This window comes from Carcharodon carcharias, chromosome 1, assembly GCF_017639515.1.
Source record: "Carcharodon carcharias isolate sCarCar2 chromosome 1, sCarCar2.pri, whole genome shotgun sequence".
Taxonomy (NCBI): Eukaryota; Metazoa; Chordata; class Chondrichthyes; order Lamniformes; family Lamnidae; genus Carcharodon; species Carcharodon carcharias.
Genome location: NC_054467.1, coordinates 146293498 through 146321004, shown reverse-complemented (window position 1 = coordinate 146321004; position 27507 = coordinate 146293498). Strand labels below are relative to the sequence as shown.

Below are 27507 nucleotides of genomic sequence, written 5' to 3'. Positions count from 1 at the left end.
ATCCCCCGTTTGGGAACTCTCCCTGCTGTTGTGAGCCAGCTTCTCCTGCATGAAAATAGATGGAGAGAGTGTGAGCAGGAACATTTTTTAAAAATTCATTCATGGGATGTGTGCTTTGCTGGCTGGACCAGCATTTATTGCTCATCCCTAGTTGTCCTTGAGAAGATGATGGTGAGCTGCCTTCTTGAACTGCTGCAGTCCATGTGCTGTAGGTACACCCACAGTGCGGTTAGGAAGGGAGTTCCAGGATTTTGACCCAGCGACAGTGAACGAATGGTGATATATTTCCATGTCAGTATGGTGAGTGACTTGGAGGGAAACTTCTAGGTGATGGTGTTTCCATCTATTTGGTGCTCTTGTCCTTCTAAATGGTAGTGATCGTGTATTTGGAAGTTGGCATGGCATGGCATGGAATGTCTGTGTGGTGAGTGGAGCCATGGGCAGGATGACAATGTGAGTTCCAGAGGATATGAGCCTGATGAGTGCATGAGAGTTAGTGGTGTTGTCCCTTGAGGTGTGACATCCCTGTGGATGTGTGATAGCTTTGCGAGTGTGTGAGTTAAGAGTGATGAGGTGGTTGGTTTACCCTGATGGAACAGATGAGATCATTTACCCTCTTTTCTGCACTGGATGGCTGACCTCCTCTGTACTCCGGTGGCGCTGACCGCTGCTGCCACCACATCCCAGGCCGGATTGGTGACTCTGGTGGACCTCCTGTGGCCAGAGTGGGCTAGAGGACAGTGCAGTGGTCTTCAGCTGTATCCAGCAGGTTCTCTAGAGAGGTGTCACTAAACTTCTGGGCTGCCAGCTTCTTTGCTTTCGGGGCCACCTGTCGCCTGGAGCAATCCTGGTCTGTAAACATGAGCTGTTCTGTGTTCAGGTGCGCTTTAAATATGGCGCCCGGAGCGAGGAAGCAATGAGGTCATGGCATGGTCGGTAAACCTGTGCCTACCCGCCAGTGACCCGGCATGTTTCCCGTTAACCCATTATTAAAAAGGCCAGGAAGGGGACAATACAGTGCAAAAACCCGCCATTGCGGCTGGTGGGTAAAATGGCTTTTATCACGCCCAGCTATTGCACTTAGCACAATTCTGGGGAGTTTCTGCCCCAGTACTTTGTTCAAAAAAAATATTTACTCGTGTTAGGAAGAGTGCAGAAAAGAGGGCCGTGACTGTTCTCAAGTGTAAAAGCTTAGGAAGGTGTTGTGGTCTAGCAAGAAAGAACATAAATGACCTAGACCAAGACATCCCAGGTTGTTACTTCAAATTGGGAACCTAGCAAAGAACAGAAATAAGTGAAAAGCACCTTTATCTGAGCGTGATACACATTTGGAACTCTGCCAAATTAAATAATAATGACAAAAGCATTTGGATCATTCAAAACATAATTAGATGCCATAATGGGAGAACTAATGTACAAAAGGGATGAGCTTCAATGGAATGAATGACTTTTCACCCTGGATTTTTCCTAAGTTCACACTACTAAGCAATAATCCAACTTGAAATGAATTCAGTGAACCTACAGTTTGGAAGCTAGTAAAAATAATTTACTACTCTAGATTAACATGATGGGGCAAATGAAAATTAGATGGTTTTCATAAATTAACTATCCTCTGATTCTGCGAAGCCCGAATTATAAGTTCACGTGTGAAACCTGAAGTTATTTTTTAATTATGTACATGTGTCGGACAACAACAGTTTGCATTATATAACATATTTATTGTAGTAAAAGGTCTCAAGGAGTTCCACAGGAGTGTAATCAAACACAAGTTGGTAATGAGTTAGAAAAGAAATGGATTGCTGTATAGAGAACTAGCATGGAGTCGATGGGCCAAATGGCCTCTTTCTATGCCGTAATGAGACTATCGCCAGGATTTTACAGTTGGCGTGCGGGGACAGGCCCGTGTTGGGCCTGCATGTAAAATGACGCGTGATGATGTCAGGCATGCATCCCAACGTCACCGCATACCACCGCGATATTTCGGAAGGTGGGTGCGCTATGAGTTTGGAGGCGCACCTGCCATTAAACTATGGGACAGTTAAGGCTCTTGACGCACCAGTTGTCTTTGATTTTTCGCAGTCCGTGCGATCTTCAGGGTGTCACACGGCCGCAATGGGCAGTCTGGTAGGAGACATTTTCAAAAACCTCATCAACAGGTGGGATAAGAGGGGTGAGTGGGCTCATTAATGTGAGTTGTTAGTACTTTAGATTATTACCTACTGCTGCTTGCTTGTGTGAACAGGACAACTTCATTTCGCTTCAGAGTTGCTTTGACAGAAATAACAGACTTCAGTTCAGGACTCTGGAGGAATCATACCACTTGGGGCCTTCCAAGTATCAGACAGCCTTCCCTCACCCTGGGAATGGGGATTGTGCTCTCCGCTGGAGACACCTCCTCTGAGGAGGAAGAGAGGGTCAGAAGGAGAAAGAGGCCAGGGGTCCATAGTCAGCCTCCAGGGGAGCCACCTGTGGGAGAACAGGTGCAACTGCAAGGGCCGCAAGGACAGCAGGAAGTCCAAGGTGGAAGGAGCCGCAGAAGATGCCACTATCCTGCTGCCAGGATTTACAGGCAGCGAAGCAGCTACTTCAATATGCCTGAGGTGCAGTGCCGAAGGAGGCTACGTCTCTCAAGGGAGACAGTGACCTCCATTTGTCAGATGATCGGTCCTGAGATCAGCTCTAACTGGGTGGACACCCTATGCCAGTGGTGCTGAAGGTTATGGTTGCCCTCAACTTCTGTGCCTCCGGCTCTTTCCAGGGGTCGGTCGGTGATCTTTGTGGAGTCTCCCAGTCAGCTGGCCACAGTTTTGTCAAGCTGGTGACAGGCGCTCTGTTCAGGCAGACATTGGCTTTCATTCACTACTGTTGGGATGAGGCCAGCCAGGCAGAGAGAGCCAGGGGGTTTGCTGTGATTGCTGGGATCCCCCACATCCAGGGTGCAATCCATTGCACACAAGTGGCCATCAAAGCGCCAGCGGGTGAGCCAGTAGCCTTCGTCAACAGAAAGGGCTTCCACTCCATGAATGTGCCAATAGTGTGTGACCACAGGATGCAGATTCTGGAAGTCTGTGCAAAGTACTCTGGCAGCTCCCATGATGCGCACATCCTGAGGCAATCCCAGGTGCTGAGGTTCTTCAGTGTTCCACCTGCAGAACTAATGAAGCACCCAGAGGCTTGTTGAGAACCAACATATTTAATGATTTGCAGCTTGGCATACAGAAATCAAACTAAATGAAAAGTTGTTGAACATCACACCAACTTAACAGTAACTTAAAAGTGGGGCAAAAGATAACCCATGTTATGGCTAAGGTGCTTTAAGTTTGTATTTATGGGTGCTATGTCTAGGTGCTTCCTCCTTACTGGCCCCGGCATTGGAAACAGCCTGCTCACTCTGCTGTCCTGTAGGCCCTGATGACCTTGGCGGGTGTCCTTTGGCCCGTAGAGATTATGCTGGCCCTGCCTGGGGTGAAGCGGCCAGTGGCATCGCTGGCATCTCCCCAGTCACCGCAGCCTCACTGGATGCCACAGTTACTGGCAGAGGGGTGGAGGAGCTGCTACCATCATCCGGAATGCCCTGAGAGGAGCCCGCAGAGACGACAAGCAGCTTGTGCGCCAATGTCAGGTCACTTTGGACCTCCCTGCTCGCCATTGATGAATGGTCACCTAGCTGAGATACTGGGTACCCAATCCATCTCACACACTGACACTGACCAGCTGAGGTCATTGTCAGTGTGAGGGCTTGTAGGTCCAAGCGCATCCCCAGGAAGCCCTTATTGATCTCCTGGAGGAGCCTCTCCATGACAGTCGCCACTCTTTCCATGGAGGAGGCATTGCGCTCAGCCATGAGGGTCATTGCATTGCTCATGCTCTGCATGGACCCCTCTATCACGGAGTCAATTGCACGCATTCCCTCATGTATCTCCGCCAGATCCTCCCGCACACCCTGCTGCACTTCCAGCATCTGCTGCCTCAGGGACGACTCCAGAGGTACATCACCAGCCACCAAATGAGCATGTTCCTGGTCCCCAGCAGTCATCCGACTACCTGCTCCCTAAGCACTCTCTGCCTCCCCTTGCGTGTCAACTCAGTGTGAAGTGCTCTCACTGCTGTGCACCGAGATACTAGCCAACAATCTTATTCTCAATGAGGTGCTGGTATCTGCACTAGCCCCTGCCTGGCTGAGAGGGTGTGACCCTGGTGCGTTCATATCATCTGTGCCCTCATGGATGAGTGGTAGCCCCTCAGGTTCCTGAGACCGAGGGTGTTCTGGTGAGCCCGAAAGGAAGAACAAGGACATGTGATTAGTTGAAGTAGTTACACTGTTAATGTACATGCCTGGCACACGGATCAGGATACCCTCGTCTTTCCATTATCAATAGGGATTCCATATTGGAGGCTGAAATCAATATCCAGTCAACAGTGGAATGGTTGCAATGACAGACAGTCTGACCTCAGTGCACTGCACCTGTACCTCCCTGTGGCACCCCAGCCTCACTGCAGCCGGTTGACGTAAGTACATGGTGCATTTCCAGCTACAGGGCCCCCTGCACATATCTGGGAAGGATTAGAAGGTGGGGTGGCCCTCCACCAGTCTGCAGACTCTCAACATTATTGTGGGCTGTCTTCTCCTGAAAGGAGAGAGGAGCTTTGATTAGTCCACCCTATACCTGCATTGCCATTGTAGCCCTGCCACCCCCACCTGAGGAAAACCTTGCAGGGCTCAGCCGATTTGTGAACCTGGAGCCGCAAAACACTCATTCCAAGCAGCCAGGGTTCACTCCCTTGCCCAGATGCTGCTTCATTGAAATTTGCCACTCACACTCTAAGAACTCTGAGATCTGGGAGGGTGGGGGTGTCCCTAACTGCTGTGCTAAGTGACCCAGGCCAACACGGTACTCACCCTTCCCGACTGCAGAAGGTCATTAAACCACTTATGGCACTGCACCCATTTGTGCCTCACTACATCATAGGAGCTGACCGTGATGCTACCTCCTCCCAGGCATTTTTGATTAGGTGGAGTGGCCTCCTCCTCCCGTCCCTTGGGGCAATAATGATATCCCTGCATGCTGTCACCTCCTCCAGGAAGGCAGTGAGGCACTTGTCGGAAAACCTCGGGGCTAACTGTCTTCCCGCCTGCCCTGTTCTCCGACGACGCTGTGCACTGCTGATCTGCGAATACAATGGCAGCCTTAGCGCGGCCCCCTGCGCCAGTTTTGAATAGGCCGCCGGGTTGTCATTGGACCCGGCAGACATTGGCCTCCCACCCTTGCCCAGCCCTTCCTGCTGATCTCGGGAAATGTGCATTACGCTGGTTGGGCCTTAATTGGCCCGCCCGCGTAAAATGGCGATGTGCACCCAATCACAGGCGGCGGTCGGGTTCCCGACCACCCCCACCCACTCCCGCCTAGTCTGCCCACCGACTGAAAAATTCAGGCTTATAACTCCATAAGGAGAGATTAGCACAAGTGACCAAATGTTTGATCAAAGAGACAACTTGAAATGAGCCTTACAGGAGGAGGGAGAGGAGGAGAGAGACGCAACGATGCTGAGAGGTTAGAATTGAAGGAGCTCAGAGATTTTGGAGGGCTATAGGGCTGGAAGAGGTTACAAAGATAGGGAGTGGCAAGGCTATGGAGAGATTTGAAATCACACTTCAAATGGGAGATATATGTTCTTTATATTGTGAAGATGTCTGCTATTCATATAACTGCTGTACCTACATCCTAGGTTGGATAATTAGTACCAGCTCCTCTATCACCTACATGCTGTGTTCTATTTACAGAAATTAGTTTCTTTACTCTGGGGGATTTGCAACTTAGCTAATGTACAGATTGTAATTTCTTTGCTAATATTTTATTTAGTAAAGGTATTATCCGTGGAACATAGAATGGGAATATTTGTGTCATATGTCAGCACATTGCTTGCATATGACATAATAGTGCACAATATTAGACCATAAGACCATAAGACATAGGACCAGAAATTAGGCTAATCGGCCCATCGAGTCTGCTCCGCCATTCAATCATGGCTGATAAGTTTCTCAACCCCATTCTCCCGCCTTCTCTCTGTAACCTTTGATCCCCTTACCAATCAAGAACCTATCTATCTCAGTCTTAAATACACTCAGTGACCTGGTCTCCACAGCCTTCTGTGGCAATGAATTCCATAGATTTCTAAAGTAGTTTCTCCTCATCTCTATTCTAAAAGGTCTTCCCTTTACTCTGAGGCTGTGCACTCAGGTCCTAGTCTCTCCTACTAATGGAAACATCTTCCCCACATCCACTCTATCCAGACCTTTCAGTATTCTGTAAGTTTCAATCAGATCCCCCCTCATCCTTCTAAACTCCATCGAGTATAGACCCAGAGTCCTCAAATGTTCCTCATATGTTAAGCCTTTCACTCCTGGGATCATTCTCGTGAACCTCCTCTGGACCCTCTCCAGGGCCAGCACATCCTTCCTGAGATACGGGGCCCAAAATTGCTCACAATATTCTAAATGTGGTCTGACCAGAGCCTTATAAAGCCTCAGCAGCACACCCCTGCTTTTATATTCTAGTCGTCGCGAAATAAATGCCAACATTGCATTTGCCTTCCTAACTACCGACTCAACCTGCAAGTTAACCTTAAGGGAATCCTGGACTAGGACTTCCAAGTCCCTTTGCACTCCAGATTTCTGAATTCTCTCCCCATTTAGAAAATAGTCCATGCCTCTATTCTTCCTACCAAAGTGCATGACTTCACACTTCCCCACGTTGTATTCCATCTGCCACTTCTTTGCCCATTCTCCTAATCTGTCCAAATCCTTCTGCAGCCTCCCCGCCTCCTCAATCCTTCTGTCCCTCCACCTATCTTTGTATCATCTGCAAATTTATCCAGGATGCCCTCAGTTTCTTCATCTAGATCATTAATGTATAAAGTGAAAAGTTGTGGTCCCAACACTGAACCCTGCGGAACTCCACTAGTCACCGGCCGCCATCCTGAGAAGGACCCCCTTATACCCACTCTCTGCCTCCTGTACAGCACTTTGTCAAAGTCCTTCTGGAAGTCCAAGTAGATAACATCCATTGGCTCTCCTTTCTCTAACCTACTCGGTACCTCCTCAAAGAATTCTAACAGATTTGTCAGGCATGACCTCCCCTTGATGAAACCATGCTGACTTTGCCCGATAGTACCATGCACTTCCAAGTATTCTGAAATCTCATCCTTAATAATGGACTCTAAAATCTTACCAACGACCAAGGTCAAGCTAATCGGCCTGTAATTTCCCGTCTTTTGCCTCACTCTCTTCTTAAACATGGGGTTACATTAGCAATTTTCCAGTCCTCTGGGACCCTCCCTGACTCCAGTGATTCCTGAAAGATCACCACTAATGCCTCCACTATCTCTTCAGCTATCTCCTTTAGAACTCTGGAGTGTAATCCATCTGGTCCAGGTGATTTATCCACCTTCAGACCTTTCAGTTTACCTAGCACCTACTCCTTGGTAATGGCCACCATACTCACCTCTGCCCCCAGACTCTCTTGAACTTTGGGGATGTCACTCGTTCTTCCACTGTGAAGACTGATGCAAAGTACCTATTCAGTTCCTCCGCCATTTCTTTTTTCCCACTACTACTTCTCCAGCGTCATTTTCCAGCAACCCAATGTCCGCTTTTGCCTCTCTCTTACCCTTTATATATCTAAAAAAACTCTTGCAATATTCTTTTATATTACTGGCTAGTTTACCCTCATATTTAATCTTCTCCCTCCTTATTTCTTTTTTAGTTGTCCTCTGTTGGTCTTTGTAGGCTTCCCAATCCCCTGGTTTCCCACTGCTCTTCATCACATTGTACGCTTTCTCTTTAGCTTTTATGCTGTCTCTGACTTCCCTTGTCAGCCATGTTGCCTCGTCCTCCCTTTAGTATGCTTCTTCTTCCTAGGGATGAATTTTTGCTGTCTCCCCCAAATTACTCCCAGAAACTCCTGCCATTGCTGTTCCACTGTCTTTCCTGCTGGGCTCATCTCCCAGTCAATCCTGGCCAGCTCCTCCCTCATGCCTCTGTAGTTGCCTTTATACAACTGTAATACCGTTACATCTGATTCCAGCTTTTTCCCCTCAAATTGCAGGGTAAATTCTATCATATAATGGTCACTTCCTCCTAAGGGTTCCTTCACCTTAAGCTCCCTTATCAAATCTGCCTCATTACACATCACTAAATCTAGAATTGCCTGTTCCCTAGTGGGCTCTACCACAAGCTGCTCCAAAAAGCCATCTCGTAGACATTCCACAAATTCCTTTCCTTGGGATCCACTACCAACCTGATTTTCCCAGTCTACCTGCATATTGAAATCCCCCATGATCACTTTTACCTTGCCTTTCTTATACACCTTTTCTATCTCCCGCTGTATCTTGTGCCCCGCATCCTGACTACTGTTCGGAGGCCTGTACATAACTCCCATTATGGTTTTTTAACCCTTGCGGTTCCTCAACTCTACCCACACAGATTCGACATCATCTGACCCTACATCATTCCGTGCTATCGATTTAATGGACCTGCCCATCCAACCTTAAGGTTGGCGGACAGGCCAAGATCCCTGGCGGGCTTCAGAAAAAGCATGAAACCTCATCCATGTGGCATATTCCAGTTAAAAGTGATTACCAGTTGTGCACTTCTGGGAATTGGCTCTTGGGGAAAGATTTTCACCCAGTTGGGGGGAAGTGCAGGAGCAGGTGCAGGAACGGGCGCGGGCGGGCATGCCTCCGATTGTCACCCATGATTGTGGATTAGCCAGCATTCTTTGTTGGCAGGCCAATTAAGGCTGCCCAACGTGACGTCCGCCAGGAAGCGCTATGTGCTCCCTGTGCAGGTGGGGGGGGTGGGGGGTGGGGGTTGGGGGTTGGGGGGGTGGGCGGGGGGTGCGGCAGTGGGGTTCCCTGAGCTGAAGAGCGCACAAATCTCCCTGAAGCTAAATGCTGCCTCAGGGAGATCAGCTTGGAATTAAAATTTTTAGTAGAAATTATAAAAGTTTCCCTGACATGTCCCTTCATGTGACACTGTCGCATGAGTTGGGACATGTCCATAAATTTTGTTGAAAGATTTGATAAAAATTTAAATGCCCTCATGAAACCTCATCCCACCCGTGGATGAGGTTTCATGCTTCTTCTGAAGCCCGCCAGGGATCTTGGCCTGTCCGTCAACCTTAAGGTTGGATGGGCAGGTCCATTAATTACCTTAATTAGTTTTTCAATAGCCTCAATAGGCCATTAACAGGTCAGTAGGTGTGCAGCTGACTTGGCTGCAACCCCGCCAACCTGAAAATGGAAATGACACGGGGTGACATCAGGAGTTCCACCCAACGTCATCTCACGTCATTTTACCCGTTGGCGAGTGGGCCCCACCCCTGCTCACTGACCGGAAGATCCTGCCATTGAAAATTTTGCTGAATCATCTTTCATTGCCTCAGATGTCCCAATGCGTTAGACAGTATCTAGTACCCTGCATTTCTGAACAAATTACTGTTAAGTGGCCTCCCTAAAAACCATCTTTATGGGTATCAACTCAGGGTTCATTAGGGGAGTGAGCTCGATTTTATTCTCTATCACCAACAACTGCAGGAACCTGCATTTATATAGCACACATAATGTAGCAAGACATCCTCAGAGGAGCACTATCAAAATAAAATTGGCTGAGCCACATAAGAGCTCTGTAGACTAAAAGCTTGGCCAAAGAGGTAGATTTTAAGGAGCATCTTAAAAGAGGAGAGAGAGGAAAGAAGTGAAGAGGTTTAGGGAGGGCACAGATAGTTAAAAACACTGCTGTCAATGGTGCTGCGATTAAAGTCGTTAAGACTGGAATTGGCAGAACACAGAAATCTCAGAAGTTTGTAGGTGTCAGGGAGGTCATGTAGATAGAGATGGACAAGGGCAAGGAAAGATTTGAAAACAAGGGTGAGAATGTTCAGATTGTTGTTTCCAGACTGGAACCAATGTAGATCAGGACTAGTGGGTGAATGGGACTTGGTACAAGTTTGGATATGGAAAGTGAAGTTTTAATAAGCTCAAGCTTATGTGAAGTGGAAGATGGAAGACTGGCCACGAGAGCATTTAAATGGAGAAGTCTAGAAGGTAACAAAGCATGGATGAGTGTGTCAGCGGTAGCTGCGCTGAGGCAGGGGCAGAGATGGGCAATTTTTTATAAATTCTTTCATGGGATAGCTGGGCTGGCATTTGTTTCCCATTCCTATTTGCCCTTGAGAAGGTGGTGGTGAACTGCCTTCTTGAACAGCAGCAATTCATCTGGTGTATGTTTATCTACAGTGCTTTTAGGAAGGGAGTTCCAGGATTATGAACTCACAACAGTGAAGGAACAATGATATTGTTCCAAGTTAGGATAATGGGTGGTTTGGAGGGGCACTAACAGGTGGTGGTTTCCCATGTACCTCCTGCCCTTGTTGTCTAGATGGTAGAGGTCATGAGTTTGGAAGGTGCTGTTGAAGGAGCCTTGGTGAGTTGCTGTAGTGAATATTATACATGGTACACACTGCTGTCACCTTGGACTGGTGATGAAGGGAGTGAATGTTTAAGGTGCTCAATGGGTTGCTGATTATGTGGGCTGCTTTGTCCTGGATGGTACTGAGCTTCTTGAGTGTTGTTGGAGCTGCATTCATCCAAGCAAGAGGAGAGTATTCCATCACATTCTTGATTCTCTGTTGTTGGAGATGGTCATTGCCTAGCACTTGTGTGGTATGAATATTACTTCCCACTTATTAGCCGAAGCCTGAAGATTGTCCAGGTCTTGCAGCTTATGGCACAAACTGCTTCAGTACCTGAGGAGCCACGAATGGGGCTGAACATTGTACAATCATCAGTGACCATCCCCACTTCTGACCTTATGATGGAAGGAAGATCATTGGTTAAGGAGCTGAAGATGGTTGGGCCTAGGTCACTACCCTGGCGAATGCATGCAGAGATGTCCTGAGCCTATGATGTTTGGCCTCCAACAACCACAACCACCTTCCTTACTAAGGTAGAAGTTGGCAATCTTGATGAGGGTGTGGATTTGTGGTCAGAAGCTCATCTATGAATTTTGATTTGTAATTTTTCTGGGCATTAGTATTGAATCATTTCTACACACATGGACTGAAACCCACGACTAGCTATTCAGATGTCATCATCATATCACTGCATTCACTACCATTCCTTTGCAAAACAAGTAGCCCCTCTCAGAATTCATTGTGCTCCAGAAAATGTAAAATATACATGTTTCTAATATCTGTGCAAAAAACTTCTGTATTTTCTAAAGATCAATATTCGTAGCATATTTCATTCATGGTATATAATCATAGAATCATAATTATTTTCAACTAAGCATTAGTTAGGTTATATTATGTAGCAAATTTAGAATAGTGTTATAAAATAAGGAGCCTATTAATTATGATACGAATAGCATCATAAACTGAAAAGATTATACTCACTGCCAGGTGTAGTATGTAAAGATGATTTTTTTCAGTTGATTAGTAGGGACATGCTTACATTTATTTCAATTATCTATTTGGAAACTACAAGTCTTTTATATTTTGTTATTTATCAGAAAGAATAACAGAAGTCAAGACAGACATCTATGTGACAAGCTTTGGACCTGTTTCAGACACTGACATGGTAAGTACAAATACGTTTTTGAAATATAAACATGTTCATTGTTCAATTTTTGCAATGCATGTAACAAATAATAATAAAGGAGTGTGTTTATTTAATGTAATTGTTGGTGGGATTTTGCGTTCAGCGGCGAAGCAAAGCATTTGCTGCTGATCTCCAAAGTTGCCCACAAAGATCTAGCGATCTCATGACATGGACTTCCCCTTTCCTGATGGCAGTTTACATCCGGTGCCAAGTCAAGGGGATCTCCAGGCAGCCTGCAACAGTGGTGCCAGAAAGCAAAATAGCAGACAACCACATTGCAGTGCTCTCCTAGACAGCAAACCAGGAAGTTAAAAGTATATTTTATCCTTCACTTTAAATTTAAATTTTCACACAGCGAAATAAATGATTATGCTTGGATTAAGACAGAAGATAAAATCCATAAAAATGATTTTAAAAACATAAAGTCAGCTTTTCAAGGCCGGTGAGGGTCCTTAGCAGTGATTATGACCTATCAAGTGTTAAAAACCCAGTTACATCTCATACGACAAGGTATAACATTTTCAAGAGTTTTTACAGTGAATATAACAGCAAAAGCACAAGTTTTCATCAATTCCTGTCTGCTCAGGTTTACGCACTGGGAACAATACCATACCCTCTGTAAGAGTGTGGCATCACTGAATCATCAAACCATAGAATGGTTACAGCATAGAAAGAGACCATTCGACCTGTTGTGTCTGTTCCTGCTCTCTGCAAGAGCAATTTACCTAGTCCCATTCCCCCACCTTTTCCCCATAGTCCAACAGATCTTTTCTGTTCAGATACTTATACAATTCTCTTTCGAAGCCCTCAACTGAATGTTCCTCCAGTTCACTCTCAGGAGTGCATGCCAGCTCCTAACCATTTGTTGCATTAAAAGGTTTTTCCTCATGTCACCATTGTTTCTTTTACACTTTAAATTGGTGCCCTCTGGCTCTAGACTTAGCCACCAAAGAGGTCAGTTTCCCACAATCTGCTTAGTCCAGTCTCCCCTTAATCTTCTCTTCCCCAAGGAGAACAACCCCAGCTTCTGCTACCTATCCGCAAAACTGAAGTTCCTCATCCCTGGAACCATTCTTGTGAATTTTTTCTGCACCCTCTCTAACACTTTCACATTCTTTCCTGAAGTACAAAACCCAGTCACAGTTGAGGCTGAACCAATGCTTTATACATGTTTATCATAACTTCCTGGCTTTTGTATTCAATGCCCCTGTTTATAAAGTCCAGGATCCTGTATACTTTATACCCCACTTTCTCAACCTCTCATGCCACCTTCAATGATTTATGCACATATAACTCAGGTCTCTCTGCTCCTGAACCCCCTTTAGAATAGTACCTTTCATTTTATGTTGCCTCGCCTCATTCTTCCTTTGAAAATGAACCACTTCACGCTGCATAAATTTCACTTGTCACCCATCCCACCAACCTGTCTATGTCCTTCGAAGTTTAACACTATCCTCTTCAGAACTCACGGGAGAGGTGGCCACGACTGGGACTGCAGAGAGTCCCAGAGGGAAGCAAACTGCAATGGAGCTCGGACAAAGGTAAGTCCAGAGTCCTGTTGGGGCCTGCCAACCTGGGGGTGGGGGCTGGTGTGGATAGACCAGGCGAGGGGGAAACATGGGGTTGGGGGGGAAATACCTTGGTGGGGGTTTTTCTGATGGACATAGGAGTCTCAAAATGGAGTCCCCCTTTCCTGGCTACCAGTCTGCCAGGTTTCACTTGGCGAGCTGGGCATTTGGAGCCAGCTTCCCCCATCAGCTAAAATCCCAGTGGTGGCAGGAGGAGGCCCCTAATTAGCCTCAATTGGTCCACAGGCAAGCATTGCTACTAAAATTGAAGTGGGGTGGGGAGCAGGAACATAAATCCTGGGAATGGCCCCGCTGGTATGGCGCTCAATTTTGTACCCCCCACCCCCCCCCCCAACCCCCACCCCCGCCCCCCACTTTCTTTCATCCCGTTTCTTGGGTTGGGGTGGCATCAAATTCCAGCTATCATTTCTAAAAGTTTCCCCACCACCGAGATTAAACTGACTGGCCTATAGTTGCTGGACTTATCCATACATGCTTTTTTGTTCTAGGGTGTAACATTTGTAGTTATCCTGTTCTTAGGCATTACCTTTGTACCTAAGGAGGATTGAAAAATTATGGCCAGTCAATTTCCGTCCTTATCCATTTTTATCCATTTTGCTCGGAAGAAAAAAAACGCGACTTATTATTTCAATGAAGAGAAACTTCAGAATGCTTCAGTGCAGAAGGATCTGGGTATCCTTGTGCATGCAGGTAATAAGGAATGCAAATGGAATTTTGGCATTTATTGCTAAAGAAATAGAGTATTGAGATAGTGAACTATTGTTGCAACTGTACAAGGCATTGGTAAGACCGCACCTGGAGTATTATTCACTGTTTTGATCCCTCTACTTGAGGAAGGATGTAATTGCACTGGAGGTGGTTCAGAGGAGTTTCACTAGATTGATTCCAGAGATTTCCTCATTATCTTATGAGGAGAGATTGAGCAGTTTAGGCCTTTACTCGCTAGAATTTAGAAGGATGAGAGGAGACCTAATGGAGGTATATAAGATGCTAAAGGGGATAGGCATGGAGCGGATGTTTCCCCTTGTGGGGCATTCTGGAATGAAAGGCCATAGTTTTAGGCTAAGGGTTAGTAGATTTAAATCAGATATGAGGAAGAATTACTTTTCTCAAAGGGTCGTGAATCTGTGGAATTCACTACCACAGAGTGCAGTGGATGCCGGAACGCTGAATAAATTTAAGGAGGTAGACAGATTTTTAATTAGTAATGGGTTGACGGGTTATGGGGAGAGGGTGGGACATTGGAGTTGAGGCCGAAATTAGATCAGCCATGATCGTATTGAATGGTGGGGCAGGCTCGAGGGGCTGAATTGCCTACTCCTGCTCCTAGCTCTTATGTTCTTATGTTCTTCCCTCAGTATCCTTGGATGCATATCAACCAGTCCTGATGAATTGCGAAATTTAGGATACCAATTTATCGTGATTGGCAAAAGAAGCAAAAACAACATGAGGAAAAATCTTTTTCAGCAGTAAACGGTTTGGATCTAGAATGCACTGCCTGAGAGTGGGTGGAGACAGATTCAATTGTGCTTTCAAAATAGAGTTGTAGGGCTAAGGGGAAGGGGACCAGGTGAGCTGAACTTGCAGAGAGCCTACACAGAAAGGACATATCAAATGGTTACTCTCTACACTGTGACCATTCTATGATGCTAAGTACAGGCAGCATATCTAAAAGCTTTCCTTACAAGCTATGAGACCATCCACTGCCTCAACTATCTCTTCTTTCAAAATGACATGGGTAGCATCTTCTTCCTTGGTAAAGACATGTGCAAAGTATTCATTCAACACATCAGCCATGCATTGTGTCTTGACGTATAAATTCCCTTCTAGGCCCATAATCAGTCCCACTCCTCCTTTTCCCACACTTTTACAATTTATATGCCTATAGAGAACTTTTGCATTTTCATTTATGTTTGCTGCTAGTTTGGGCTGACAAGTGGCAAGTAACATTCACGCCACACAAATGCCAGGCAATGACCATCTCCAACAAGAGAGTACGTCACCATCTCCCCTTGACGTTCAATGGTATTACCATCATTGAATCCCCCACTATCAAAGTCCTGGGGGTTACTGTTGACCAGAAACCGAACTGGACTAGCCATATAAATACTGTGGCTACAAGAGTAGGTCAGAGGCTAGGAATCCTGTGACAAGTAACTCACCTCCTGACTCCCCAGAGCCTGTCCACCATCTACAAGCACAAGTCAGGAGTGTGTTGGAATGCTCCCCACTTGCCTGGATAAGTGCAGCTCCCACAACCCTCAAGAAGCTTGACACTATCCAGGACAAAGCAGCCCGCTTGATTGTCACCACATCCACAAACATTCACTCCCTCTACCACCAACGCACAGTAGCAGCAGTGTGTACCATCTACAAGATGCACTGCAGGAATTCACCAAGGGTCCTTAGACAGCGCCTTCCAAACCCATGGCCACTACCATGTAGAAGGATAAGGGCAGCAGATAGATGGCAGCACCACCACCTGGAAGTTCCCCTCGAAGTCACTCACCATCCTGACTTGGATATATATTGCCGTTCCCTCACTGTCGCTGGGTCAAATCCCTGGAACTCCCTTCGTAACAGCACTGTGGGTGTACCTACTCCACATGAACTGCAGCAGTTCAAGAAGGCAGCTCACCACCACCTTCTCCAGGGCAACTAGGAATGGGCAATAAATGCTGGCCCAGCCAGCGAAGCCCACATCCTGTGAATGAATAAAAAACATTCTCATACGCTCTCTTAGCTTCTCTTATTTGTCTTTTCATTGTCCGCCACCCACTCCCCACCACCCCGGCCGCCCACCTCCTCCCCCCCCCACCCCACCCCCGTTCCCTCTCTGAACCTTCTATTTTCAGCCTAGTTCTCAATTGTGTTTTCCACCTTACATTTGTCATCCACATTTTTTTCTGCTTTATTTTAGTCTCTAAATCTTACATTATACAGGGGGCTCTGAATCTGTTTGCCCTACCTTTCCTCCTCAAGCAATGTACCTTGACTCTACCTGAACTACCTCTTCTTTAAAGGCTGCCCATTGTTCTAGTGCAATTTTACCTGCCAGTCTCTGGCTCCAAATCACCTGGACCAGGCCTGTTCTCACCCCATTGAAGTTGGCCCAAATATTTTTACCCTGGATTTCTCCTTTTCCATAGGCATCCCAAACATTATGAAACTATGAACACTGCTTCTAAATGTTAAACTGCTGACACTTGATGCACCTCATTCCCCAGAACCAGATCCAGCAATGCCTTCTTCCTTGTTGGACTGGAAACCATACTGATGTGAAAAATTCTCCTGAACACACTGTCAAAACTCTTGCCCCCCTCTTCCCCTCACACTATTACAATGCCAGTCTATACTTTCAAGAACATTTTAATCACAGAAAATAGTTGATTTTCAAGGACTAAAAACATTCTGGAAGAACTTGTGTTTTAAAAGACACTGTTCGTTAAAGGGTTAATGCAAGACTCTGATTGCTAATCGTTGGTGGGGGGGGGGAGCTGGTTTTGGTTTTGTTTTTGAGAAGCAATGTTCTGATCTAAACACATATAGCAGTTGAAACAAAACGGATGAACTGATAGCGCAAATAGAAATAAATAAGTATGATCTGATAGCCATTACTGAGACATGGCTTCACAATTACATAGATTAGGGCCTGAATGTTGAAGGGTATATGACAGTTAGGAAGGACAGAAAGTTAGGAAAAGGTGGAGGGTGGCTCTGTTAATTAATGATAGGATTAGCACGTTAGAGAGGAGTTCAGGAAACTGGAATGTAGAAGCAGCTTGAGTTGAGATGAGAAATGATAAAGGCAAGAAGTCACTTGTGGAAGTGGTGTTCAGGCTTCCTAATTGTAACTACACATTAGGACAAGGTATAAAAAAAGAGATAATGTAAAGTCGTCAGAAAGATACGGTGATAATCATGGGGGATTTTAATCCATATATAGACTGGAAAAATCAGATGGGCAAAGGTAGAATAGATGAGGAGTTCATAGAATGTTTTTGGGATAGTTTCGTGGAACAGAATGTTCTGGGGCAACCAGAGAACAGGCTAAATTGGCCCAGGTATTGTGCAACTAGATACAATTCATTGATAGCCTCATAGTGAAGGCACCCCAGCTGGCAGCGATCATAATATGATTGAGTTTTACATTCAGTTTGAGAGAGAGAAGAGTGAGTCCATGACTAGTATTTTAAACTTAAATAAGGGCAATAATTAGGGCATGAAAGCAGAGTTAGCTAAAGTGAAATGGCAAATGAGGTTAAGGAATAGGTCAATAGAGATGCAGTGGCAGACTTTTAAAGGGTTATTTCAGAATACACAGAATAGATACACTCCAATGAGAAAAAATACCAAGGGGAGGACCCACCATCCTTGGTTAACTAAAAAAGTTAAAGGCAATGTCAAACTGAAAGAAAAATGATATCATTACACAAACATGGGTGGCAGGTCAGAAGATTGGACAGAATATAAAAAAACAGCAAAGAATGACTAAAAGATCAATAAGGAGGGAAAAATTAGAATACGAGAGGAAGCTAGCTAGAAATGTAAAGACGGGTAGTAAGAGTTTCTATAGATATATAAATAAGAAAAGAGTCAAAAAGTGAGTGTTGGTCCTATAGAAAGTGAGTCTGCTGAATTGATAATGGAAAATAAGGAAATTGAATTGAATTGGTATTTTGCATTTGCCTTCACTATAGATAAAGCAACAACCCAGAACTAGCTGTAAGTCAGGAAATGGAGGGAAGAAAGGAACTCTGGAAATTTACAATTATCAAGGAAGTGGTATTGAGCAAATTCTTGGAACTGTAGGCTGACAAATCCTTAGGTCCTGATGGACTTCATCCGAGGGTGTTGAAAGAAGTGCATAGTTAGATAGTTGATGCGTTGATTTTAACTTTCTAAAACTCCCTGGATTCGGGGAAGATTCAGTTAGATTGGTAGATAGCAAATGTAACTCTTTTATTCAAAAAGGAGGGAGACAGAAGACAGGAAACTACCCTTACACATACCCTTAACAGCTTAACATCTGTCATAGGGAAAATGTTAGAAGCTATTATTAAAGATGTTATAGTAGGGGACTTAGAAAAATTCAAGGTAAACAATGGTTTTGTGAAAGGGAAATCATGTTTAACCAATTTCTTGGAGTTCTTTGAAGAAGTCACATGTACTGTGGATAAAGAGGAATTGGTGGATGTACTGTACTTGGATTTCCGGAAGGCATTGGATAAGGTGCCACATCTAACGTTACTGCAGAAAATAAAATCTCATGGTATATTAGCATATTGGCATGGATAGTAGATTGGCTAGCTAACGGAAAGCAGAGAGTTAGCATTTTTTTTTCTGGTTGGCGGGATGTAACAATTGGTGTGCTGTAGGGATCAGTGCTGGTGCCTCAACTTCTTACAATATATATAAATTACTTTGATGAAGGGACTGAAGGTATGGTTGCTAAATTTGCTGATGACATAAAGATAGTTATTTGCGAAGATGACATAAGGAGGCTACAAAGTGACAGACAGGTTAAGAAAGTGGGCAAAGATCTGTCAAATGGACTTTAATGTGGGCAAATGTGAAATTGTTCATTTTGGCAGGAAGAATAAAAAAGAAGCATATAATCTAAATGGTGAGAGGTTGCAGAGCTCTGAGATTCAGAAGGATCTGGGTGTCCTAGTGCATGAATAACAAAATGCTAGTATGCAAGTACAGCAAGTAATTAGGAACGCTAATATAATGTTATCATTTAGACCATAAGACCATAAGACATAGGATCAGAAATTAGGCCATTTGGCCCGAGTCTGCTCTGCCATTCAATCATGGCTGATAAAATTTATTGTGAGGGGATTTGATTCCAAAAGTAGGGAGTTATGCTTCAGTTATACAGGGCACTGGTGAGACCACATCTGGAGTACTGTGTACAGTATGGGTCTCCTAATTTAAGAAAAGATGTAAATGCTTTGGAAGCAGTTCAGAGAAGGTTTATGAGACTAAAGGAGTGGGAGTGTTGTCTTATGAGGAAAGATTGGACAGGCTAGGTTTGTATCCACTGGAGTTTAGAAGAGTTGGAGGAGACTTGATTGTAACCTTTAAGATCCTGAGACGTCTTTACAGAGTTGATGTGGAGAGGATGTTTCCTCTTGTTGGAGAATCTAAAACTAGGAGGTCACTGTTTAAAGTATGGGGTCACTCATTTAAGACTGAGATGAGGAGGCATTTTTTTTTCTTAGAGGGTCGTGGGTCTTTGGAACTCTCTTTCTCAAAAAACAATGCAAGCAGAGTCTTTGAACATTTTCAAGGCAGAGCTAGATAGATTTTTGATAAGCAAGGGGGTGAAAGAATATTGGGGGTAAGCAGGAGTGTGGACTGGAGGTTACAATCAGATCAGCCATGGAGTGGACACCTGTAAATTCAAGGATGCAGAATGTCATTACTGCCGTAGGAAAGGTCACATGGTAAGGCAATGCTGGGCAAAGCTGAAGCAACCTGCAAAACAGCAAAACAACATGGTTGAATAAAAGAATACAACAGAACTGAAGCTGCTGACACCAATGTTTAGTCTCCGTATAACATTACAGCTGTGAGAACCAAACCCATCACTGTGATAATCCAAGTTAATAAGAAGCCACTAATAATGGAGGTGGATATGGGTGCCTCAGCTAGGGTGGTGGGACAGCACACTTTCAGGTATCTAAATGAAGGTAGATAGCCAATTAACCTGGAGCGAACAACCGCTATATTAAGGACATACATGGGAGAATCCATTCAGGTAAAGGGCATTGACAAAGTGCCAGCTTCTTACAAGAAACAGCCAACCCAGCTGCCTGTAATAATTGTGAAAGGAGAAGGACCCAGTCTTTTAGGCTGAGACTGGCTACTGAAGATCAGGCTCAACTGGTCTGAGATATTTCACCTAAAATCTGATGGAGTTCCAGAACTTCTAAGAAAATTAAACATGGCTTTTCGGGATGAACTAGGGAAGTTCAAAGGCTTGTAGGCCAAGTTACATGTGGAGCCACAGGCGACACCTTTAAAGCAAGACCTGTGACTTCTACATTGAAAGAAAAGGTTGATGAGAAGCTGTGCTGGTTAGAAAAGCTGGGCATTATCCAAACTGTTCAATTCTTGGAATGGGCTCTACCCATAGTTCCAGTAGTTAAGCCCAACTGCATCATACATATCTGTGCAGACTATAAATTGACCGTAAATAAGGCAGCCAAACTAGGCAAGTACCCTGTCCCAAGGATAGATGATTTATGTGCCAAACCGGCTGGAGGCATGCCCTATACGAAATTGGATATGAGCCACACTCACCAGCAACTACTGCTCAATAGCACACTGAGGGAGTACGTAACCATTTTTAAAAAATTTATTCATGGGATGTGGGCTTCGCTGACTGGGCCAGCATTTATTGCCCATCCCTAGTTGCCCTTGAGAAGATGGTAGTGAGCTGCCTTCTTGAACCACTGCAGTCCATGTGGTGTAGGTACACCAACATTGCCAGTGCTGTTAGCACGCACAAGTGTCTCTATCAGTACACCTGTCTACCCTTGAGGGCCTCGTCGACATTTGCTATCTTCCAGAGAACAATGGACATACTTTTGCAAGGACTCCTACGAGTAATTGTATATCTAGATGATGTCCTTAGCATGGGGTTAACCGAGACAGAACACTTGACCATCCTGGAGGAGATACTAAGGACTTTCATGGAATCTGGCATATGGTTAAAGAAGGAAAAGTGAACATTTCAGGCACCAGAAGTGACTTACTTAGGCCAGAGGGTGGATGCCATGGGACTGCACCCAGTAGAAGACAAAGTTCAAGCAATAAAAGATGTGCCATCACCAACCAATAGTACATTACTCAAGTCCTTCCTGGGCATGATCAACTACTATAGCCGCTTCTTACCAAGCCTATAAACTGTGTTGGCACGATTACACTTGTTACTAAAAAAGAATTACCATTGGTCTTGGGGGGTCACAACAGGAAGAAGCCTTCATGAAAGCAAAGGAATTGTTACATTTGTCGTGTTTATTGGTACCCTACAACCTGTCGAAAGAGCTGGTATTAACATGTGATGCCTCTTTCTATGGAGTGGGAGCTATGCTATCCCATAAAATGGAAAATGGGTCTGAAAGGCCCATTGGCTATGTCTCGAGAACCCTCTCCACAGCCGAGAAAGGCTATTCCCTGCTAGAAAAGGAAGGTTTATCAGTGATATTCGAGGTGAAGAAATTCCACCAGTACCTGCATGGTCGCCATTTCACCCTTGTGTCAGACCATAAACCATTAATGGGTTTATTCAGCAAGGACAAGGCAATCCTCCCAATAGCATCAACAAGGATACAATGATGGGCTCCAACATTTTTTGTGTACGAGTATACTTTTATGCACCACCTTGGCACACACATTGCAAATGCAGATACAGTCAGTCGTCTCCCATTGCCAGACAGAATTGTAAATACTCCCGTGCCACATGAATTAGTGCTATTAATGAATTTCTTAGATTCTTTGCCTGTGTGTGCAAAACAAATTAGAAATTGGATGAACAGAGATCCAACAACAGATCCAAAGTCAGAGACTTTGTCTTAAAAAGGATGACCAAACTTGACTGTATCTGAAGAATTGAGACCATTCCATGTCAGACAAATGGAATTGAACTGCCAAGGTGGGATTTTGTTGTGGGGTCAAGAATGGTCGTCCCACCACAAAGCAGAGAACTGCTCTTGACAGAACTCCATAATGCCCATCCATGCATATCAAAAATGAAAATGTTTGTGCAAAGCTATGTCTACTGACCAGGCATGGATGGAGATATTGAAAACTTGGCCAAGCACTGTCTCCACTGTCAGCAACAACAGAAGTTGCCTGTTCTGGCTCCCCTGCATCTGTGGGAGTGGCCTGGTCAACCCTGAGTTCAATTACATTTTGATTAAGTAGGACCATTCTTGGGCACCATGTTCTTGTTAATTGTCGATGCACATTCCAAAAGGATGGACGTATATGAAGTCAAGTCGCCAACGTCAAACACAACTATAGAGAAGCTACGTCACAGTTTCAGTATACATGGCCTACCTGAAATTGTCATTTCAGATTATGGCAGCATCACTTTTACCAGCACAGAGTTTCAGAAATGTATTGATCTGAATGGAATCAGACATATTAAAACAGCCCCTTACTATTCCTCATTGAATGGCCTAGCCAAAATGGCAGTACAAACTTTTAAGTCTGGTATGAAAAAGCTGTCGGAAGGCACTTTGGAATCTCAACTTTCCTCGCTTTCTTTTCAGTTATCATACAACACCACATTTGACTACGGGTTCAACACTGTCTGAATTATTGATGAAACGCCAGCTACATACTTGGTTAAGCCTGGTGTTTCTGAATTTAGAGGGAAGGGAGAGCATAATCAGAGTAATTAAAAATTGAACCACAACATACACAGCAAAGCTTGCACATTCACTGTAGGTGACAAAGTATTTGTGCAAAATTTCAGCAGTGGACCCTGTTAGGCTTCTGGAACCATTGTCACAGCAGAGACTGGTCCATTATCTTACCAACAAGTGGGAGATAGAATCATCCATAAGCACATAGATCATTATCATGCCAGAGAGACAGTCCAACTATTCTGCCTGTGTTTCACGTGAACCATCAATTCCTGAGGTGACTGGTCAATCTAGAATAGGCATTCCCAATATCTCTGTAGAATTGCCAAACCCTGAACTACCATGTTCCGATGATGTGTCTCATGCTACAGTTCTAGATCCTGTCAATCCTATTGTGGAACCTTAAGTGGTAGAGCTACGCCACTCTAGCCATATAAGGAGAGCACCTCAGAGACTTAATCTTTAATCACCTGAAATTCAATATATGTATATGTTGTTGGATGTTTAAATGTTTCCCTGTTAATAGAAATTGTAAAAAAAAAACTAAAGGGGGAGGAAATGTTGTAACTGCGGGTATAGCTGTCTATCAGGGGTCATATGATGTTCTATGAAGGCTCCGACCAGTGAGCTCTAAGGGCGGGAAATTCGGCGGGTGGGGCTTCCTGACGAGAGTCCTGATCGAGTATGTAGCACCTGAAAAGCTTTCTGTAATAAAGTTTAGCTGTTTCATGTTGAAACCTGTCTGCTCTGTCGAGTCATCACAGGACCCCTTGAACTTACCCGGGTCTCTGGTGCACGGACTTAAGCTTTGATGTCCTCCTACATTTCTCCTTCTCTCTATTACAGCACTGTCACTGCAGGAACTGGAGAGCTGCAGGCCAATCAGATTAGCGGGCAGCTCTCTAAAGCAGGAATTCCTCTCGAGTGAGGGCCAGAAGTGGCGCCTGCAGCCACTTAATGCTTATTTGAGCGTGAAATGCCTGTGGGGCACTCAGAGTGGTGGGACGTGAGACTCCGCCATCCAAAAAGTTTAGGTCATAAATTCATTCACAGGGGTTAGAAGCCAGAAACAGCTGTGAATACCTGGTTTTGTGGCAATTCTTGGCATGGATAAAATAAAGAACATATATCACATTAAGAATTTACCATTCTTTATCATGCCATCAGAAAAAAATATTCTGTCATATTACATGCAAAAAAAAAATCAGCTCTCCATAGGGCTTGAAATGTGCCTGCACCTTTAACAGTGCTGTCGTCTTTAAGACACAGGAGGGGCCAAGATTTCCTCCTGCCTTCGTAGTTACAGAAAATAGTGCATCCCAAAATATACCCATGTTTAATTCAACCCAAGAGTTAATTTGGTTACTAAGCTCCTGACTCAAGCTGAGCATATGTACACTAATTGTGAAAATGCTGGAAATACTCAGCAAGTCATGCAGCATCTGTGGAGAGAAATGGGACAGAATTTTATCGGGCAACTTAGAAGAGTTCAGAAGTGGGAGGGCTGTGATATGAGAGTGGACCGTGTCTAGCTAAAAGTTCTGATTCTTTATATCGCTCCTGGATTTTATCAGTGGCAACAGTGACATAGCGGGAGATCAGTTATGGTATTTGAAAGTCCAATTAACTGCAATAGTAAGGCACATTTCACATTTTACTGATGATACACAGGGAACAAAGTGCTTCAGAACACTGCCTGGTTAAACGAGGCAGCAAAGAAGCAAAATCTAAGTGCTGGCTCTCTTAGGCAGACATTGGTAGAACCAGCATGCAGTGGCAGGAAGAGTGATGCACAGAGGGCATTGCCAGATGATGACAGAAAGGGGAGAAGTTGCCAGCACTGAAGGGGCATGCTGCCAGGGTCATATAGGGCAGTGGCACTTGCTCCAAAGAAACAATTCAGGGAATGTTTTATGGGAAGGGGAGGCCATCTGGATAGAAGGCCTTGGAATAAGAGAGAGGCCACTTGCCATGGGCCACACCCACACAGGCTTTGGGGCACCCATTGATGAGCAGGAGCAGTTCAAGGGAGGAAGGTCCAGGCATCAGTGGAAACGCACCAGGAACCTCAGTAACTGCAGGAGGGCCAGCCTCGCAGTTGGCATGCCAGCAAAGGGTGCAAAGGGACACACATACAGGCACTTGCACACAGAAGAGTCTATCCCTGGGCTAGAGTGCCACCTGAGACAAAGGCTACCTACTAAAGACATGGCTATTTACGCCAGTGAGGAACCCACATATGGATGCAAAAGAGAGGTGCAACACCTGCTGCTGAAGATGCAATTCAGATGCCTAGATCAATCAATTAGAGCCATGCAGTATGCCCCAGCGAGCGTCTCACATATTATGGTAGTCTGCTGTTCTCTGCACTATCTAGCACTGAAGAGGGAGTTGCCCTTGAATAATGAGGACATTGTTGATCAAAATGCCTCCTCTAACAAGGAGGATGTCGAAGAGCTAACTGATCAGGATGGGAGACCACAATCAAGGTGCATTGAGGTGCACGCAAGGAAGTCTCATAATGCATCTAATTCATAGCATTTTCTGTGACCTTTATGCCATTTGAGAAACATTCCAGTAGTGCCTTCCATCAGACCTGCTGTCACCTTCTCCATTTTGCACTCCATTGCCCATGTGCGCAGCTCATAGGAGCACGACTGAAGAGTTGAATGGATGTAGTGCATTCCATTGCCTCCAGCGCATTGAAGGAGCATTGCTGTAAGTGAGATTTCAGAGGGCAGCAAGAATTTGATTGAGTAGCAGCAACAGTGAATGAAGGATTTATTGAGTGGCAAACAGAAGCAAGTCTACATAATCTAATATCTACATAACCTAATCACCCTTGAATCCCTGATCCATCTAGATGCTCTTCTTAACTCTCTTATGAGTGCATCTATGAGATACTAACCCTGTGCTTGTAACTGAGCTGGAGGCAGGCTGCCGCTGCTCGTGACTTGGGATGACCTTGGTGGCCATCCACCTGGGACCTGGAGAGCCCTGCCATGCCCGAAGGACTCCTCAGAGGTGCAGGACCCTCATCTGTCGTTGCGGCTACTTGGCGTGCTGTAGTCACAGGTAGAAGGGCTGAGGAGCCGCTGCCCACAATTGGAGTGCCCTGAGAGGAGCACCTGGAAGTGGAAGGCAGCCGCTTCTCCTCCCTTGCAAGGCACACTTGTAGCCCGCTGCTGACCTGAGAATGAGGAGGACCTGTTGGAGACTCCAGGTGCCATGCTGTCCTTTTGCGTTGCCACTGCTGCTTTGAGCAATGATATGCAAGTCAGCGTGCATCTCTGGCATTCACTGACTAACCTGCTGGATTTGGCTCTCTGTGAGGATTGCCAGTCTCTTGATGGAGGAATCCATGTGCACACATGTTTGAGATATAGCAGGACTCATGGCCTGGATGGACTTTTCCATCATTCACACATTCAATCATACGAGAAAGGGGCAGAAGTAGGCCATTCGGTCCCTTGAGCCTGCTCCACTATTCAATAAGATCATGGCTGATCTGTTTGTGTTTTGAATTCCACATTCCCATCTACCTCTGATAATCTTTGATTCCCTTGCCTAACAAGAAGCTATCTACCTGTGCCTTAAAAATATTCAATGATCCCGCCTCCACCCCTTTTGGAGGCAGAGAGTTCCAACCCTCTGAGAGAAAAAAAATTCTCCTATTCTCTGTCTTAAAAGGTCAGCCCCTAATTTTAAAACAGTGCCCCTAGTTCTGGACTCACCTACAAGAGGAAATATCCTTTCCACATCCACCTTGTCAAAACCATTCAGGATCTTATATACTTCAATCAAGTCACCCCTTACTCTTCTAAACTCCAGTGGAAACAACCACAACCTGTCCAACTTTCCTCATAAGACAACCCACTTATTCCAGGCATTATTTTAGTTAGCCTCCTCAGAACCACCTTAAATAAGGAGACCAAAACTGCACACAATATTGGAGATGTGGTCTCACAAATGCCCTGTCTAACTGAAGCATAACATCCTTACTTTTATGTTCAATCCCTCTCGTTTTAAAGGATAGCATTTCATTAGCCTTCTTAATTACTTTATGTTCTTGTAACTCATGCACTAGAACACCTAGATCCCTCGGCAGCTCGGAATTCTGCAGCTGTTCTCTGTTTAAGTAAACTCTGCATTTTTATTCTTCCTGCCAAAGTGCACAACTTTACATTTTCCTGCATTATACTCCATCTGCCAGATTTTTCCCCACTCACTCAACCTATCTATGTCTGTCTGCAACCTCCTAATGCCCTCTTCACAACATACTTTCCTGCTTATCTTTGTGTCACTTGCAAATTTAGCTACCATGCCTTCACTCCCCTCATCCAAGTTATTGATATAAATTGTAAAAAGGTGAGGTGCCAGCACAGACCCCTGAAGGACTCCACTCACCACATCCTGCCAATCAGAAAAGAACCCATGTCTTTACTTGGCCTCTGGTAGCTCTGCCAGATGTCCCATCACCTCTCGCCCCAGCTACAACAGATGCCATGTTGCCGACAACTGCAGAGACATGGCAGCTGCCTGGGGCTTAGCATGGGCCTGACCTCCCACTGTCCTCTGATTGTCAGGGCCTCAGCTGTCACAACCTTCGACAGCTGCTCAGGCATGTCTGTGATGTGCTCACTAGCTTGTGACCCTGAATCTGCTTGTGAATCCATACTCCACAATGTGAGCGGGTGGGAGGGAATGATGTGAAACTGCACCCTCTGAGGATTTCTCCTCCTCCTCCTCCTCAGAGGTGACTAGTTGGCCCCCACTCTCCCCAGCTGTGCGTTTTTCAGAATGACCCTGACTTGTATGAGAAAACAGAAACATTAAAGGAGTAAGAGCTTCCCATTTCCTCATCTCACCTATACCTG

General features: G+C 45.1%; 1 protein-coding gene across 1 annotated transcript in view; it reads left to right on the top strand.

The window, feature by feature from the left end:
* gabra2a (gamma-aminobutyric acid type A receptor subunit alpha2a) overlaps window positions 1-27507 on the top strand; it is a 365339-nt gene that overhangs the window by 132571 nt on the left and 205261 nt on the right. Inside the window, exon 4 of the mRNA XM_041183039.1 lies at window positions 11570-11637. Within this exon, the coding sequence (XP_041038973.1) occupies window positions 11570-11637 (68 nt within the window). The remainder of the gene's footprint in view (window positions 1-11569; window positions 11638-27507) is intronic.